Source organism: Equus asinus, chromosome 26 (genome assembly GCF_041296235.1).
Source record: "Equus asinus isolate D_3611 breed Donkey chromosome 26, EquAss-T2T_v2, whole genome shotgun sequence".
NCBI lineage: Eukaryota > Metazoa > Chordata > Mammalia > Perissodactyla > Equidae > Equus > Equus asinus.
Window position 1 is genome coordinate 26,089,808 of NC_091815.1, and position 19,981 is coordinate 26,109,788.

Below are 19,981 nucleotides of genomic sequence, written 5' to 3' on the forward strand. Positions count from 1 at the left end.
CACACGCACACACACACAAACACTCATGTGGAACTTCGCCTCTCTGCCAACATCTAAGGACGGAGTGCATAGGTAGGGAATGATCAGGTCACCAGTCTGCCAGAACAGGAATTATGGGTCCCTTATCTCCTCTCCCTAATGTTGACACTCCCAGACAATGAAGAGAGAGGAGGTGGAGAATGGAGGAACTTATGTAACTGGGTGGGGAGGCAGGCTCAGGATAAAAGGCCCAGCAGAAGGCTGCAGCGGGGTGGAAGGCAGTCAGACTGGGACCATGGAGCTCAGCATGCTCCTCCTCCTTGTTCTCCTCATGGGACTCTTGCTTCTCCTGGTCAGGGGCCACCCAAAAGCCTACGGCCGCCTCCCACCAGGACCCCGTCCTCTGCCCTTCTTGGGGAACCTTCTGCAGATGGACAGAAGAGGCCTACTCAAATCCTTCATAAAGGTGAGAATACAGATGGATGGAGTTTGAGAGGGGCTCCCTACCTCTGTATGGGGAGATCATTCCCCAGAAGGAGTGAGGCATCCTTCCAGGCTCAGGGGTGGGATGCATAAAGGTTGGTGAGTAAGGGGCATGGAGCTGTGCATGGTGGATCTGATCAGTCAGAGATGTCCTTGCTCCACTGGAAGTGCATGGGCACTGCCCCTGGAGCAGGCAATTGGGCATGAAGAAATGTCTGTGTGTGAAACACACCTGTGGAATTTCACCCTCTTCTGCCACCCTCTGTCGTGTTCCTGGGTGACTGCGCACCACTTGAAGAGACAGAAAAAGTGGCAGTGACAACAAATAAGTAGGTTTCTCCTCTGCAAACAAAGGACAGCAAAGACTGGCTCATGGTAGTGCCAGGACGAGGAGGAGGCAGGAGGGAGAGCAAGACAGAAGACCATGGAGAGAGTGATTAGAATAATGAACATTAATGCAATGTAATAGTAGCTGACACTGTGGAGTATTTACTAGGCTCTGTATCCCTGCTTCCCAGGCATGATTTCAGCTTTCATGATCTATTTAGTTATTAATAATGTAATCCACAGCCATGAACCCCCTATCCAACAGAGAAGTAGAGCACTGGCAGTCACTTCCACCTGCCCTGTGCTTCTCTGTCCACTTTCCCTCACTATGGCAAACACACTCCTGAATCGTGGGCTTGTCATCGCTTTGCTTTTAATAGAGAACATTTTATCACAGATGTGGAGGCTCCAAGTGCATATTATTTCACTTTCATTGACTTCACTCTATCACAAGAGTCACATATTATTTCACTTTCACATATTATTTCATATATATATATATGAATATGTATATTTCACATATTATTTCACATGCTTTTGTGTAAATTCCTCGACTTAGTTTTTTCTTTCAGCATTGTGTGGCCAGCATTTATCTGTATTGTCATGGGACTTCATCAGGTCTTGGTTACAAGAAGAGGGCTGGGAGAGAAGCTATCTCCATCTTAGAGGTATAGACAGTGAAGCTCACCCTGCGGAGGGCACTGTCCACAGTCACCCAGCTGGGACTTCTCTGAGGGGCACCTGGGTCCAGGATGGAATTCTCTTCTTCTCCAATGCTGTCATGGACTGAAGCCGCCTAACAATTTCGGGATCACTAAATCCTTTGGGAATTTGATTAAAGCCGTGGGCTCCCTCCCCTACAATGATCCATACACATTTAGCATAAAATTTTGAGAGTTGCAGACCCCCTAAAGCTCTTCCATAGACCCTTCGAGGATCCTCAAGCTCTCCCTGATCTTCCGTTAGTATTGAATCTTTGTGGAGAGAGAGAGAGAGAAAGACAGAGAGAGGGAAGACAGAGAGGGAGAAAGAGAGGAAGAGAGAGACGGAGAGAGAGGAGGAGGGAAGAGGGCATGGGCTAGTGGGTGTCATTATGAGACAGGTTTGGGAGATGGCACTGCTCCACCTCCATTCCCCCATATGCTCCCAAGTCCTTCTGGAGTCAGACAAACATGGGTTCGTGTTCCAGATTCAACCCCTGAATATTACTCAACTCTTACCCTTGGCTTCCTCTTCTGTAAAATGAGATGGTGAGCACAAGAATACATGCCTCCAAACATTGTTGTAAGGATTAAAAGAAATATTGCATAGACCTTGGTGTATAGTAATTTAAATGACAGCTACTTTGTTCCACTCATTTAATCACTTGTGCAGTCACAATTTACTGGCACATTCTGTTTGCTGGGGAATATTTTTAGGCATGGATGATGTGTCACTGGACAGGGCATACAAAATAAACAAATAAGGAAATATTAAGCAGACAAGAGCTATGATTAAAATAAAGCAGAGTGACATTTTAGAAAGTGCTGGGAGCTACTTTAGATTGAGTGGTGAGTGAAAGGCTCCGTCTCGCTTTGTTTCTCAGCAGAGACTCTGAAAGGTGCAGGTGGAAGGCACAAGAGAGAGACAGGTGTCAATGCAAGAACTCTGAAACAGGGGCAAGCTCAGCATGTTTGGGGGACAACACAGAGGCTGGATGTGAATGATGGAAGGGTTGAGTGGGAGGAGAAGTCAGAGGGGTGACGGGGCAGCGTTATGTAGGGTCATGTGGTCCACAATGGAGACTTCAGGTCTTCTTCTCAGTGCAGTGGGAGCTCTGGAGGGCTTGGAGCAGGTTAGGGATATTAACTAATTTACATTTTAACGGGATTAGTCTGGCTTTGGGGTGGGCTAGGATGGGGTTGGTTGGTGGTGAAATGATTGTAGAGGGGACAGGAATGGAAGTAGGGAGACCCATGAGGAGGCTTTGCAGAGACCAATGTGAGTAAGTTTAAAGTAAACGTAATCTTTTTATGATTTCAAGTCAACTTTTTATTGAAGTTGAACATCACCCTAAAAAACACAAATCATAAGTGTGCAGTCAGTGAATTTTCCCAAACCAGCATCCTCATGTAATTGATGAGAAGATAAGCAACAACACAGCCTGTCCCCAGAAACGCCTTCACGTCGCCTTCCAGGCACTACCCTCTTACCATCCTGACACCATAGGTTCATGTTATTTTACTGAACTGGATCTAAATAGAATCATGACTTATGGCCTCTTTTCTGTCTAGTTGCTCTCACTCAACATTATATCTGTGAGTTTCATTCATGTTGTTAGGTGTAGCAGCGGTTTCTTCCTTTTCATTTGCTGCATAGTATTCCACGGCATGATTACATCATTACACTTTATTCTGTATCAATGGTGCTAGCATTTCATTTATAAGGCTTCTATGAATCTCCTTCTTCAATTTTTGGTGAATCCACATACACATTTTTGTTGGGCATTTTATTGAGAGTGTAGTCACTGAGTCACTGAGTATACTTGTGTTCAGCCTCAGTAAGTACAGCCAAGGAGTTTCCCAAGGGGTGCACTGGTAGATGACTTTTCAAATATCGTGATCACCCCCAGAGGGCCATCACTTTCCCTTCATGTCTACCAAGCAGGGAGTTCAGATTAGTTCTCTAGGGAAAATGTCAGGAGGCAGAGAGCAGGTTGAAGTTGAGTCACAAGAAGGGTGATTCTTTAGTTGCAATGCCAGGGAGATCTGTCTAAACTCAAGGGTATGTGCAAGGGCCATATTAGAAATATTCGACCATCTCTACTGCTTAGGGCACCAATCACATGGACCGTGTGTGGGTGATGGGTTAATCTTTTAGTTGCTGGGTCCTGGGGTGGAGGGTCTTGGGGCAGCAGCTACTTATCAATCAAATGTAAGTGTTTTAATGGTTTAACAACATGGTTGGCCACAGAGGGACACACTGACTAACGGCAACCCTGGGGCTGGGTATGCTTGGCAGCTTCAAGAGAAATATGGGGATGTCTTCACGGTGTACCTGGGGCCAAGGCCTACAATCATGCTGTGGGGGACAGAGGTCATCCGGGAGGCCCTGGTGGACCAAGCTGAAGCATTCTCTGGCCGGGGGAAAATCGCTGTCATTGACCAAGTCTTCCAGGGGTATGGTAAGGACCTCAGAAGCACTGAGTGGGGGCAGAATGGAGGATGGGGATTGGGGAGGTGAGTCGGGGAAGAGAGCGTAAGGAGTGGAGAGGGATACAGAGTCTCCCTCCAAATTCTTCACCCCCAGGTGTGGTCTTTGCCAATGGAGAACGTTGGAAGACCCTTCGACGATTCTCCCTGGCCACCATGAAGAACTTCGGGATGGGAAAGCGGAGTGTGGAGGAGCGGATTCAGGAGGAGGCTCAGTTTCTGATGGAGGAGCTGCGGAATACCAAGGGTGAGCCTCAGGGGATGGACAGGAAAGAAGGACATGGAATCAGGAGAGGTGTGGAGTGAGAGCAACAGAAAGACTGAGGGGTAGACACAGAAAGAGAGGGCGAGGCAGACAGAGGAAGACAGAGCCTGAGAGACCATAAGACTGAGGACAGGGACAGAGAGAGGAGCATGGAGAGGGACAGAGACGAGCAGGAGAGGGACATGGGGAGCCAGAAGAGATGCGGGGTTTGAAGTGTCAAGAATAATCGAAAGACACAGACTAAGATATTAGCACGCTATTTACATGTGTTCAGGGAAACCAACGCATGGATTAACAGTATCTATCAAAGGCAAAAGTATGGTTTACCTAAAAAAAGCAGAGAGAGAAAAGGGAAATTATAGACATTTTGAAAATGACAAACTGAGTTTTCCTTTCTGTAGTTGAACTGCTGATGAGCTGGTAGTGAGCAAAGAGGCAGGGGCGTATGCTGCTCTCAGGCAGCTGGATGGGCATGAAAGAAGCACTTCCGGTTGTCATTGGACTTTCCATGAACAAGTGTTTATGAGACACAAAGGCGACAGGGTCCTTTCTTAACAATGTGCGATAAATGTGTGATAAACCTCCATAAATGTGGAGATTGGGAGGGAGAGGCAGAGGCAGAGTCACTGGGAGCAACAGCAGAATAGGGACAGAAGGCTGAGAAGGAAGACAGAAAGAAACACAGTGACACAGAGAAACAGACAAGGAGACAGAAGCAGAGATGAAGGGACCAAGACCAGGAGAGTCATGCAGAGACAAGAGAGTGGAAGAGGCTTGGAGAGGCAGAGAAAGTTAGAGAGGCAGACAGACGGGGTCAGGAAAGGGTCTGCAGGGGAATAAGAGAGGATGGATGGGTGAGACCCAGAGGGAGAGTCTGCACCTACATGATGTCCCTGGGCTTGCAGCCCACCCTCCATCTAACAGGGCCAAGCCAAGGGTTGACAGACATCAACTAACAAGGGCAGAACGATTCCAGAAGACCAGAGCCCAAGAGGCAGAGGGAAGAGATGAAGGGGGAATGACAGATAGGGGACATGGAGAGCAGAGCTTTTTAATTTGTACCTGTGATTGATTGAACACTTGCTCTGCACCACCCCTGCCCCTGGGACTGAACTCTTATACCTGCTGCCAGAGTCAGAGCTGGAGCCTGAATGGGGACCAACTACACAGCCCTGTAGCTGGGCGGCCTGGATCTGAGTACTGGCCACCGTGATGAGTGGCTGGGTAACCTTGATCAAATGACATACCTCTCTGTCACACGTCTATGAAATGGGGATAATAACAGAATTGCACGTTCCTCACATGGTTGTGGCAAGAATTAAATAAAACAATATGTTAAGCGCTTACAATAGGGGCTGGCATAATATGGGCTAGTGAGTGTTGGCTCTTCCTGATCCCATTTTCTTCATCATTACTGAGCAATGAAGGACAGACACACAGAACTGGGGCAGCAGTCAAATGCTCTCTAGGCATTTGACTCTCCGTCCAATGACCTGCACCTCTTCCCACTAGGAGCCCTCCAGGATCCCACCTTCTTCTTCCATGCCATCACCGCCAACATCATCTGCTCCATTGTCTTTGGGAAACGCTTCTCCTACAGAGATCCTGAGTTCCTGCGGCTCCTGGACTTGTTCTACCAGACCTTTGCGCTCATGAGCTCCTTCTCCAGTCAGGTCAGGGAGAGAGTGAAGGACAATGGGGACAACGGGAGCATGCAAGGCTGGGCTAAGGGGTGATCTGCTTTGGGGGCCAGAAATGCAGCTTAAGGCTGGAAGAAGAGCAGACACAATAGGGAGAGACAGAGACACTGAGACTAGGAGGGGAAGATGACTGAGACTACAAGAAAGGGGAGTGTTGGGTGTGGTCAAAATAGAGTCAGAGACTAAGGAATGAGGTCCTGGAAGAGAGAAGACAGAGAGAAAACAAGACAAATAAGGGTGGAGATATATGGCTTGGCATGCAGAGGATAGAGAAATGTAAAATGAGCCAGGGGGTGTGAGAGACCCAGAAACAGGTGGAGGGCACCTAGAGAGACATTGTGCCACGAGGTGTGTGTATGTGTTTGTTTGTGAGAGAGAGAGAGAGCAAATCAGACATTCAGGCTCTCTACTCTTCTGTCTCTGCTTCCTCTAATCTTTGCCTCTGTCTTTGTCAAAGACCCTCACTTAAAGAAACTCAACAATACATGAAAATAAGAAACTGCATTTCTTCATTTTCCCCATTTCTCCCCCTTCTTTCTGTTTATTAAAAATTCTCCCAGATTATAAAGATATATGCTTCTCTTTTAAAACAATATAATAAAGTCTCTTTTCTTCACTAATCTGGAAATACCCCTATTCTATATTAAGTTAAAAACATGAAACAGCAGAACAGTATGCCTGGCTATCATTATTCATTAGATGTATATCAGATTCACAGATAGGACTGTTATGAATCTGGAATGGGGCCCAGGGTAGGTATTTGTGACAAGCCCAACAGGTGGTTTCAATATTCTACTCCCTTAGAGAAATGTGGAGAGAGAAAATTCTAGAGGGAGACCCACCAGAAAGTTAACAGTGGTTATCTATTGAGGGAGGGATTAAGAAGCAATTTTATATTCATACATTTCTGCATTTTTTGAAATTACTTGCAACAAGTTAGGTATTACATTTATCATGAGACAAAAAATACAAATATGCTCCAAGATAAATAAATAGTCTAAGTCATCAGCAGGTTCACCTTGTGTAAACATTATGTTATCAATGCCTGACATAGCAAGGGAAATGCACAAGGTAGAAAGAGTCAGATAGACATTTGGGCAAAACAGATACAGTGCTGAGGTAGGCAAGAGAAGCCCAGAAATATAAGAAGGAGAGGCACACAGACATACGAAGATATGGAAAGGAGAGATGGAGAGTTGGGGCAGAGACCAACCAAAAGATGTGAGGATGAGAGAGGAAGAGGTAGAAAGAGAAAAATGTGAGAATAACAGATCAAAGGAGACATAGAATCAGTGAGCAAGGGACTCAGATACAGGAAGAGAGAGGAAGAGAGAATGAGACAGAGACAGAGATACACAGAGACAGAGACAGAGATTCCCCTTGTGAGGTATTAGGGCCCAGCAAGTCTGCCCTTCCCAGTGACCAGCTCTCTCAGCCCCAGGAGGACCTCACAGCCCCTTCTCTCCTCAGGTGTTCCAGCTCTTCTCTGACTTCCTGAAGCACTTTCCTGGCACACACAGGCAGGTCTACAGAAATCTGATGGAAATCAATGCCTTCATTGGCCACAGTGTGGAGGAGCACCGCAAAACCTTGGACCCCAGCAATCCCCGAGACCTCATTGATACCTACCTGCTCCGCATGGACAAAGTGCGGTTTGGGAGAGGGGTGTTGGAGGGGAGGGAGGAAAATTTGGGGGTAAGAGGAAGGGAGGGGAAAGGGGTAAAGAGTGGGGAAGAGGGGGAGGGAAGACCAGAGGATGAAGAGGGGAGATTAGGAATAGGGAAGGGAGTTGCCAGAAGGAACGGAGTGGGAGAGGAAAGGAAGGAGAAAGTAGGGAGAAGAGAGAAAGAGAGATACTGGAAATACAGAACAAAGGGAAAAATACAGCAACAGGCGAAAAGACCCACAGAGGCAGAAAGATTCTGAGAGAAGAAGAGAGACAAACACAGCAAAGAGATGGAGAGAGAGATTGAAACAGAGCCAGACAGAGTGGAGAGAGATGGAGAGAGACAGAAATAGAGATATATGGTTTGGCATGCAGAGGATAGAGAAATGTAAAATGAGCCAGGGGGTGTGAGAGACCCAGAAACAGGTGGAGGGCACCTAGAGAGACATTGTGCCACGAGGTTCCAGCCTCCCTGACATGAGCCCTACTCCTTGGACCCAGGAGAAGTCTGACCCCAACACCGAGTTCCACCAGCAAAACCTCATCATCACTGTGCTCTCACTCTTCTTCGCTGGCACTGAGACCACTAGCACGACACTCCGCTATGGATTCCTGCTCATGCTCAAATACCCCCACATCACAGGTGGGTGGGCTGAGAACAGTCAATAAATGGGACCGCTTTTGGAACTGCAGAAGTGAGGCTAGGGGTCCTTCCTGAATGAGACAGGACACTTTCCTCTCTTATACCTGGAGCACTGAAGGTTTTGAAGGAGGCCCCAACTAAGCCAGCCCTATTGGTGTATGGATGAATGAAGAATCTGTCAATCTGTTCTCCCACTGATTTCTCTGATCACTTAAAGATCAACTCATCCATCCATCCATCCATCCAACATGTATCCATCTATTCATCTGTATGCACTTTTACTCATTAACCTGCATCCTCAGATTCTTTCGTCTGTGATTTATCCAAAAGCATACACTTCCATTCTTTATTTGGATTAATTGATTCCTCTGGTGATCTTCTGGAACAGTGATTAATTGAATGAACTATTTTTCCTTGATTCATTGGCTCATTGATACATTCATGTATCCATCTCTCCTTCTATGAGCTAGGTCTCATTCCCTAATCCTTCCATCAATCAGTCGGTCAATTCATCGTTCATCCATCTATTCCTTCATTTATCCACTGAATAATTCACTCACTTATTCATCCTTGACTTACCCATCTATCATTCAATCCATCATCCATGTATTCCTTTATTTACTCATTACCTCTCTAATTTATTCATTCACTTATTCCTCCATAAATCTGGCCATGGACCCATTCATGTGATTTATCTGTCTATGGAATATATATTAATTAAGGATTCTCTAATTCATCTGTTGATTGATAAGTAAATACGTACTACATTCGTTAATGTTCTTCTATTCCTCAATCTTTCCATTGATGAATTGATTCACTCGTTAATTGATTGATTGCTGTATTCGTTTATTTATCCACTTGTTCATGGGTTAACCTATTTATCTATTTTGCTGTTAAATTCCTGAGGACCTAGCACAGCGCCTCAGCTATGATACATACACAATAAATATTTGTTCCTTTTTCTGCTCATCTTGGAGAATGCTGATAGGCCCATAGCCTAGTGTTGTTAATCTGAAATTCTATGCAAAAGATGGCCCACATGGGTATGTGTGTGTCTGTGTTTACCTTAGAATGTGGGGAAAGAATGCATAACATTCCTTAGATCTTAACAGGTGAGAATTCTTGTTGCTTCCTCCCTCCTCCCATTATAAGCTGGTTGCTCCAATGAGTGTCAAAATCTAATATCTAACCCTTTACTAGAGGCATATCCTGGTTCGTTGGCCCATAGAGCAGTGACCCTGCTGAAATGCCTCTTTGAAAGGAAGTTCACTGGTCCCACTCTTCTGTGCAGAGAGAGTCCACAAGGAGATTGATCTGGTGATTGGCTCACAACGCCCTCCAGCCCTTGATGACCGCACCAAAATGCCATACACTGATGCAGTCATCCATGAAATTCAGAGATTCTCAGACCTCCTCCCCCTTGGGGTGCCCCACGTTGTCACCAACGACACTCACTTCCGAGGGTACATCATCCCCAAGGTGAGGCCAGTGTGTCCCCCACATCTGTTCTGGGTGGGCATCCTGGGTTCTCTTGATCTGCAAACTTGACCTCCCGTTGGTTTTATCACTCGAGCCCTCCTGTTTTGTCTTTAGGGGTGTAGTGGGGAAGGGAACAGCAGTATCTTTGACCTTGTGACCCTCCCTCAGGGCACTGAAGTATATCCCATCCTGAGCTCTGCTCTCCATGACCCACGTTACTTTGAGAAACCAGACGCCTTCAACCCTGACCGCTTTCTGGATGCCAGTGGGGCACTGAAGAAGAATGAAGCTTTTATCCCCTTCTCCACAGGTAAGCTGGAGCCACACTTCCTTTACCAGACACCAGAGAACAGGTGCCATCCCCTCTTTGAGACTATCAAGGAAAAGCCTTTATTTATTGAGCAGTGAGTATATACCAGTTTCTTTACCTACATTAATCCATTCCATCTTCACTACTCGAGGGGGCTTGAGAAGTGATATCATGTCCCAAAGGCACATCTTGGCAAGCTGAACCCTGGGCAGGTATGATAACATCTCCACATCTTCAGGTATAAAACATCGGTTGGGAATTACTCTGAGCTCAGTGCTCTGTTGGGGGCCAAAGATAATACACTGGACAAGTCACATAGAGACAGAGTGCCAGCCTCTAGAAACTTATGGTCCAGCTGCGGAGATGGGCATTCATCATATGGTCACAAAATAATAACTAACTAAATGAATTGATGCTTGGAATGTGATTATAATGGCTTGACAAAAAGTAAGAGCTCACAGGTGCAATTACTATTCTTATAATTAATCGTAATTGTGATAAGTGCTCTAAAGCGTCTTTGGGAGCAGAAAATAGGGAGTCCTGATGACTCTCGGTAGGTTGGTGAGGAAAAGTTTACCTGAAGCACTGGTTTCTACGTGAAGACTTCATGAGTGAGCATCAACCGCCCACTGGAGAGTGTTACATGTAGAGGAAACAGCAAGGGCAGAGCCTGAAGATGGAGGCAGCATGCTGCATTGAGAAACTAGAAGAACCGGAGTAGCCTGGGGTGTAGATTCAAGAAGGGGATAACGATGAAGAGCTCAGCTGGAAGGACTTGAGTGTTTCGGGGAGTTTGGATTTATCCTGCTGGCAATGGGGAGCCAGGGAGGATCTAGACATGCTCTAAAGTGTCTTTCATCCCTTTTCTCTGCACTTTAGCCCCATCCAGAGAAAACCTCTAGTCTCAGAGTCCTCTTCATTTAGTAGAAAGGAAGACCCCAGAAAATGGCCCCTAGTCTTGACTTCCATCAGTGATTTCAGTGACCCAGGGCCCTGGATCTGTCCAGTGCAATTGCCTCCCCCTTCATTTCATCTGTAGTGAGAGATGGGGGCTATGTGCTGGGATGAGTGTCAATTCCTCCGTTTAATAGTCCTGCCCTATGTTTAGAGAGAGACAGAGAGGTGGAGAAATAAGGACAGAGACAGACGGAGAAGGATAGAGTGAGTGAGAACAGAAAGAATTGCAGAGGGATATAGAGACAGGGGAGACAGTGGTGGATAAAGACAATGAGTGAACATGAGACAAGAAAGGGAGGAGAGGAGAAAGAGAGAAGGAGAAGAAGGAGGGAGGATGATGAGATAGGAGGAAGGAAAGGGGGAATGAGAGGGAGAAAAACAGAAGAGAGAAAAAAGAGTGACATAAGCAAAGAAGAAATAGGAGAGGAAAGGGATCTGTAGAGGGAGATGACAAGTGAGACAGAGAGAGTTGCAAACAGAATCAGATCCAAATAGACAGAGACAGAGAGGTAAACAAGCAGAAGAGAGCAGAAAAAGAGGAGACAAAGAGAAGTGAGACAGGCAAACAGTAACTGACAGGAGGTTTACAGAGAGAAAAAGAAGGAGGCAGACTGCCATAGCCACAAAAAGAGACGAGCTCAGCCAAAAAGCTATTAGAGACAAAGGGATACTAACGTGTGTCCAAATGGACGGCCCCAGGGATGGGGAGGATGGGGTGGGAGGGAGATAACAGGCATCATGCTGTTCTGGAAAGAGTTGGGTTACAGAACCTGTTACAGGAGAAGAACCAGCCCACACCCCTGGCCCAAGCATCTCTGAGCTCATGTCTCCTAACATCTGGGTACACCAGAAATATGCGGAGCTTCCTCAGATAGTTCCACATAGGCACAACATCTATCTATCTGAAAGGTCTAGCAAACGCCTAGAAACCCATCATTGACATGACCTTCCAAGGTTATCAGCTTGCAGATGATGACCCACAGAGATCAAGAAGGAGGCTCTCAGTGCCTCTGCTTGAGTTTTTGGGGCCCTTTGTCCTCATTTCTCTAAAAGCCCATGGTTTATAACTTATTGGGAGGGTGGTCCATACACCTCTGAGAGTCTGATTGGAGCCATTGACTCCCCTCTCAAGTGCATCAGTCTCATTCACCATTTTATGTGCACTCTGGGGATTTTTCAGAACTCTTGAAGGGCATGGTTCTCAGGCTGAGACAAGAAGACATCCCAGAGATAGATCAACTCATGCTGTGCCAGAGACACACACACTCCCCAGCAGACACACCCAGAAAGAAACACAAAGCACCAACTACATTCATAGGATCCCAAATAGGGGCCAGAATAGAATTCTAAGGATTCATACAAATATTAACTTCTTTAACCTCATAGCAGCCCCATGAGATAGGTACCATTCTCCCCCATATTAGAAATGAAGGACATTAAAAATGTTATGTCAGAAATATGCACACAGCTATGTGTGGAGGCACACAGACAGGCACACACAAACACAGGCACACACACGCACATATCCAACCAGAAGTGGGTTCCTATGCTCTGTAAGGCCACTGAACCCTTTGGAAAGCTAACAGAAGCTACAAACTCTCTTCTGGAAAAATGTGCAAGGCACATACACCAAAGATTTGCATCTGGCTTCACAGGGTTTGGGAACTCCCTAAAAATCCATTCTGAACTGCAGATTAAAGGCTAATCTCATACTAATCTGTAGCAATGGACACAGTTTTCTGGGCTTTGGGATATGACAGGGAAAAGAATTTGCAGCTGCTGCGTTCCCACATTGCTGATCCTCTGTGCCCACAGGGAAACGCACTTGTCTTGGAGAAGGCATCGCTCGCACCGAATTATTCCTCTTCTTCACCACCATCCTTCAGAACTTCTCCGTGGCCAGCCCCGCTGCCCCTGAAGACATTGACCTCACACCCCGGGAAAGTGGTGTGGGCAGAATACCCCCAATATACCAGATCAGCTTCCTGCCCCGTCGAGGGGGCTAAGGAAGGGGATTGAAGGATTCCAGGGTCATGAAGTATCCTCACCTCTGCAGAGAGTGGCCCAAGACTTTCTTCATGTCTTCTTCCCTCTGAGAGACTGACTGCAAGCCTGTATCCTTCCCCCTTCTTAGTTGCCACCTCAACGGGCAACTCTCCTCTTTAGTCTTACCTCTTCCCATCATGCCATACCTCTTCTAAAGAATCAAGGAGATGTTTTCCTTTCCTCTTTAATAGAATGCCAGAAGTAGTGTATATATAGAGATGGGAGCTAAAAGGGGAAACCTGGCTCAGGAAACCTGGCTCAGTGACTTCTCCCTTCCTCAGGACAGCTAATCCTCCACTAATCAACTCCTTGTGTTCCACGACCCGTACCTACCTGCCCACACTAAAATCCTCCTCCCTTTAGCCCCTTTGGTGGGTACAATGACCATGCCCATTTTACAGATGAGTCAACAGAGGGTGGAACGTGGCATCAGTTGTCTGAGGTCTTTCTCAGGTCACATGGCTAGTGACTGGAGGAGCACAATTCACATTCTATCTGCCTGGCTCTAGAATTCAAACTCTTCCCCACAGCTCCTTCTCCCTAAATATGTTTTTTTTAATTAAAATGAAATTGACATAGCATAAAATTAACTATTTTAAAGTGTATAATTCAGTGGCACTTGGTTCATTCACAATGTTGTGCAGGCACCACCACTATCTAGTTCCAAACGTTTTCATCACCCAGGATAAAACCCCATTCCAATTAGCAGTCACTCCTCATCCCTCCTTCCCCTCAGTCCCTGGCAAACACCAGTCTGCTTTCTATCTCTGTGGACTTGCCTATTCTGGATATTTCATATAAATGGAATCACACAATCTTTTGTGTCTGGCCTCTTTCACTCAGCATGTTTGAAATGCAAAACCTGTTAGTTGATTACCAGAATGTCATTTAAGGTTTTTCTGATACCATGTTTGTTTATTCAATCCATATCTGAATGGGCCTCTGATGGCAATATCTTCTTACAATGGGCTCATTCCTTTGCTTCACATATTAATCAGTCCAATGGTAGGCTATGTGGCCAACTTCCCCTTTCTAGTACATCTGGGTTACCTTGGTGGGTTTCTCCCTTTCAAGATACAGATTGCAAAGCTCTAAAATAATTTACTATGATAGAGAAGTCGACTTCCAACGTTCACAGTTCATCTGATATCACTAATTATGACCCTGAAACCTTGCTAAGAGCCAATGCTATTAGTGGTACAGGACAGGGTTCTTTCATTCCTGTTGCTCAAACTATTCAATTATCCCAAAACTTTGCCACGAAACAAACGAAATTGGATTCTACAACAAGAATTGTGGGATGTTTCACCCTAATCTGACATGGATTTGTTTGATTCACTTCTAGTTATGGGTCTTTAAGTACATCAGCACCTTTATTCTGGAAGAGAGAAACTATTCCAAACAAAACTTACCTAACTGTACCAGAAACGTGGGATTAATATCCCTGGAGCCATGTCAAAGTACTGTCATTCTTCAAGAGAAGTGATTGGTTTGGAACAGGCTGGTCTTGAAGGCCAGACACTTATTGGGTGGCACCCATTGGAACTCAATGATCTTCTGGAACAAATCTTTGGCCTTGGCTTTGGATGGCTAGGACACTGAACCCTAGGGCTCCCTTAGAGTCACGAAGGACTCACCCTAAATTAACAACTGTTGGCAATCTTCCTCTCCTTAAGGCCACATGGACTCAGTCAGTGTTCCATTGGTTTTACCACCTGACAGTTATATTTGTTCTCCACAGGATTAGAAGAGTTCATACCACATGTAGAAGCCCTGATGAAATTTACTCAGCAGGCTCTTAAGGATAGTCAAACAGGAATAGCTTTATTGAATACTGAGATGTGCTTAATGAGAAAGGCTGTCTTTCAAAATAGAATGGCCTTAGATATTTGAACTGTATCTCAAGGTGGTACATGTGCTATAATGCAAACTGAATGTTGTGTCTTTATACCTGGGGGATCTTCCAATGTGTCATCTCTGTGGAAACATGTGAAAAGACAGGTGAATGCCCTATACGACCCCTCACTCAGTCTTGATTGATTTAGTTGCCTCCTTGCAGGTATTGGTTCCCTCCTGCGATTCAGATTACGATTTATTTTTCTTACTTCTTGGAATTCTTGTATTAATCTTAATATTCAAGCTATTTATATTTTTCTTTACTCAGTGTTGTAACATTGATACGTGAGCTAGGGTAATGATTGCTCAACAACTTGAGATGGTCGATCATTCTTCTAATTTTGAATAAGCATCCTTCTCTGATAAGGATTATACTTAAGACTTATTCTTCTGAGCTAAACACATTATTATCGTTACTTCTGTTGTAAATAGTGACTACAAAATCTTGTTGAAATGCATGCACAATATTTCTGCAACAATCCAAAATTATTGACCTATGGAATGCTTCCCCTAGCAGCATGTACCTCTATGTCTGCTCACTAAGCTCAGCTCTTTTCCCCCCAACATGGATAACCGGGTAAATTAATAAAATAAAATACCAGCTCCAAGGGACATGACGGACCCAGAGCAGGCAGCAACCACCCAGGCACCAAGGGACAATAACTTCATCATCAATACTGTCTATGGAAATATTATCTATCACAAGGGGGAAAATGAAAATAATAAGAAATTCTCACATATCAAGATATAGAGGGAAGCCATTCTGGTTTAAATCTGATTCAGTCTAAATCTTGTTTATCCCAGAGCAGCCTGACTTATGGTCCACCAAACATGCATTGTACCTCTGCTTCAAACATTTTCCCAAAGCAAAGAATGCAGTCTTTAAAGATAGGGGCGAGTATCTCCCTTTATCTGACCCTGATACCAGTGTTTCTTTGAAGGTAAGCTTTTCTTCCCGGAGAACTAAGGTCAAATTGACCTGCTGATTATGTGCTAAACTGTGGGAAAACATCTCCTTGTGACTTTGTGGAAAATATTATATTTCTGTCATACTTGCTCTATCTTCTTTGTTCTGAAACAGTATATAAACATGTTGTAAACCACACTTCCCCAGAGTTATTTCTTCTCTGGGGAAGAGAGCACTTCTGGGCTAGTCCTCACACCAGCTGTTTAAATATATTCCTAACTTATAGGTTTGTTATTGATTATTTGCATCAACAGTGTGTATTCAGAAGCCTACTGGTACCAAAGAAAATAGACCATTTGTTTTGCTCAATTTTAGAACCTCACTCTTCCAATTTGGTTTTAAGAAAAACTAGTTTGGGAAGATCAATAGTCCCTCATGAAAGGGCTGGCCCAGTGGCATAGTGGTTAAGTTTGCACACTCCACGTCAGCAGCCAAGGGCTCATAGATTAGGATCCTGGGCATGAACCCACACAATGCTCACCAAGCTGTGCTGCGGCTGCATCACACATAGAACAAAAATGGAGGAAGATTGGCACAGATATTAGCTCAGCAACAATTCTCCTCACCAAAAAAAAAAAAAAATTCCTTGTAATGGCCATTGAAATTCTGTGATGCTTATGATCTGTTTAGCCCACTTACTTGAAAATGCACATGTAGGTATCCCAAAGTTCTTAAACATAAACCAGGCCAGGGTCCCTGAAGGAAGGTTTCCCTCAGAACATTTAGGTGACTAGGATCTCATTTCTGAAATTTCCTCTGAAAGTGCAAGAAAGTCGCAAAAGACCTAGCCATATCTCCCAAGGAATCTAGAAAGAAAAGTTGCTCGATTCCTAGCCCTGATTCCAAAAGGAATCTGAAAACAAAGGGAAAACTCCTGGATTGTCAGCAAGTCTGAGCCCCCAAAGGAATTATGATGCCTTCAGAAAACAACTAAGTACTCACCAAAGATGATGTCTTGAACCAGGAGGATAAATTCCCTCCCCTGAGAGGACAAAGCCTCATTTCTGAATAATGTCCAAGAGCTTAAAACACAAGGAGAGCAGAGTTCAGTGTCTGAGAGGAGACTCTCTAAACCAAAAGCAGGTGGCAACACACATAAGCGGTGAGCACACGTGGTTTCATGTGGGTACCTCACTCCATACTGGAGGTCGCTGTCTCTAGGAAATTGCCTCTTTGGATCCACTTTTCTGAAACCATATATGGCAACTAAAAAGGAAAATTCATCTGCTATTTTATGTCATAATGAGTTTATTCACGAATAGCCAAAATAATTTCAAGTTGGAATGTGCATGCTTTGGCAAACCACAGGCAAATGCAGAAAACAAAGGAGGGGAGCTGCTTTTATAGAGAAAAAGGGAGAATATGGAGGGACTGTTCTAAACCAAAAGTCCATTGGAGGAAAGTAACACTTCAGGAGGGTAATGGCTTCTCATTGGCTGATCTGGAGGGTATCTCATTGGCTGAGTGGTTGCTGAGTGAGGAGAGAAATCTGTGTTCAGTCTTAAAGTAGTTTGACTTCCTGTCAGAGATGCAAGCATTTATCTGTCTCTTCCTGTTTGGTGCAATTGACGATATGTGATAGGATATGAGAGCTCCCCCTACAGGCCTACATGAATCCAATTTAGTTTAGGTTTCTTTTATTAGTTTCCACTATATATATATCTATATAGATATATACCTTCAGTCCTCTGCACTCTTCTTCCAATGTGACACTGACATGCCTCAAAGATGTCCTCTTTTCCCCCTCACTTGAATCTGGGGGTAATTTATAACAGCTTTGACCAAGGAATGCAGTGGGAGTGCTGCCGCATGACTTCCAATGCAAGGTCATAAAAGGTAGTAGTTTCCACCTGGCTTTCTCTGGGGACATTTCCCTCTGCCCTCCACTTGTTGATTCCCCATGGGACCGGTTCCAGCAACCTAATCTCACTCCCGCTGGAGAATGCTGTATTATTCCATCACCATCTCCTGAACAACCTCAATTCCGCATAGCACAACCATGAACCAGAGCACTTGGCAGAAGAACCAGTGCCCAGTTTTCCTCCTGAAGTGATAGAGTAACTTTCACAACTCTCTTTCTGGCCACTACCTCCATTTGAGCCTGAAGCCTACTGTTTGTGGTCCGAACTAAGAGAGGAATATTCTTTGGCTCCACGTGTGACCTCAAGCACATCTCATTCCCTCAGCAGTTAAGATGTATCTTAGGCTGTCTAAGGACCTGTAATCTGAGATGTAGTAAGCCCCTCACCCCACCACATCCCCCAGCCTCTTTCCTCCACAGCGCTGGGCCCTAGCGTGTACTGTGCCTGCCTGAGGTTGAGGCAGAGAAAGATGGAACAAGGGAGGGGAGGGGCTTACTTTGGCTGGTTGTGATTCCCATGCCTACACCCATCCTCCCCAATATAGGGAGCAGCTATCCCTCTCACCCTTCTCCATGAAACAGCCTCACTCCAGACAGGCTTTGACCGGGCCCCTTATGATGGGACAGGAGGAAAACCCAGGCACAGGGCTGATGGGAAGGCCACCTCTCTCCATGGCACCCAACTTTCCCACCTGATCCTCTAATGTCATCCATATTTAAGGCTCACTCACGGCAGTCATCAGGCTAGGGTGTTGTTCAGGCTATGATCTCAGTCCAGTGACTTCACTTCTCTCAGCTTCAACTCAAAGATGAGGATTTGTTCACTGATCAGTCACTTAAATAATGCTTACTTGCTGGCAAGCACTGTTCTAGCCACCTTATCAGTAATGCCTCATTTAGTCTTCAAAACCATCTGAGAGGAGAGGTCTGGCCCTACCCTTCCAGAGCCCATGTCTGAAGGCAGAGACTGAAGATCACCTTCCTCCCATTTTCCCCATGAAGAGTAAAACAAATGCAGGGCCACCCTGTGCACAAATGTTCACAGCAGCACTATTCACAATAGAGAGAGGTGGAAATGCCAATCAACTGCTGCAGGGATAAACAAATGTGGTATTTCCAGACAATGGAATATTATTTGGCCATAAATGGAATGAAGTACTGATGCGTGCTACCATGTGCATGAACCTTGAAAACACGCTAAATGAAAGAAGCCAGACACAGGTCACTTACTGTCTGATCACATTCATATGAAACTTCCAGAATAGATAAGGTCACAGAGACAGAAGCATGTTAGTGGTGGCGAGGGCCTGGAGGGAGAGAGGAATGGAAGCCAACTTCTTAATGGGTACAGAGTTTCCTTTTGGAGTGATGAAAATGTTTGGGAATACGTAGAAACGATGGTTGCACACCACTCTGCACTAAATGCCATTGAATGGGACAGTTTAAAATTGTTAATGGTTAATTTTATGTTCTGTGAATTTTACCTCCAAAAAATGTATAATAATAGCAAGACAGCACAGATAGTCATTTTGCCCAGAAATAGTAGAACTTTATTTTGATCTCACTGGTTTTAGATTTTTTTTTTTTTATTTTTTCCTTTTTCTCCCCAAAGCCCCCCAGTACATAGTTGTGTACTCTTCGCTGTGGGTTCCTCTAGCTGTGGCATGTGGGACGCTGCCCCAGCGCGGTCCGACGAGCAGCGCCATGTCCGCGCCCAGGATTCGAACCGTCGAAACACTGGGCCGCCTGCAGCGGAGCGCGCGAACCTAACCACTCGGCCACGGGGCCAGCCCCAAGATCTCACTGGTTTTAGAGGATAAAACCAGAGAGATAAGGGAGATGTTTTTGAGTCACACAGCACAGAAGTCGAGGGCTGAACTGGCCCTTTCAACTCAAGGAGTTAACAGGAGGGTGAGGGTGGGAGTGTAAATGGGGACAAGGGACAGGAGCAGGGCACCTGCTGCTGCTGTCTTGGGTAAACTTGGATCTAAATCTTTCCCTCTTTGGGGCTTCAGTTTCCCTAACTCTGCGAGGGCTGGTGGTAACACTAAGTTATTGAGTATTTCTTGGCCCTGAAACCCTGAGATTTTACTCTCCATCAGCAGTGCAGGCCATCTGGGATAAATGGTGACTACAACAATCTGGACGAAGGAAAAACTAGAGAAAGTACTTTCCACAAGGGTGAGTGAGCAGCGAGGAGTCAGGAGACCT

General features: G+C 45.3%; 1 protein-coding gene across 1 annotated transcript; it reads left to right on the top strand.

Annotated features, from left to right (window-relative positions):
• Nucleotides 1-222: 222 nt before the first annotated feature.
• On the top strand, nucleotides 223-13,632 carry LOC106843807 (cytochrome P450 2B4-like). The gene is made up of 9 exons (XM_014861010.3): nucleotides 223-445; nucleotides 3,790-3,952; nucleotides 4,078-4,227; nucleotides 5,758-5,918; nucleotides 7,416-7,592; nucleotides 8,113-8,254; nucleotides 9,546-9,733; nucleotides 9,902-10,043; nucleotides 12,816-13,632. Exons 1-9 carry the CDS (start codon nucleotides 275-277, stop codon nucleotides 13,004-13,006), a joined length of 1,485 nt encoding a protein of 494 aa, XP_014716496.1. The 5' UTR covers nucleotides 223-274; the 3' UTR covers nucleotides 13,007-13,632.
• The last annotated feature ends 6,349 nt before the right edge of the window (nucleotides 13,633-19,981 follow it).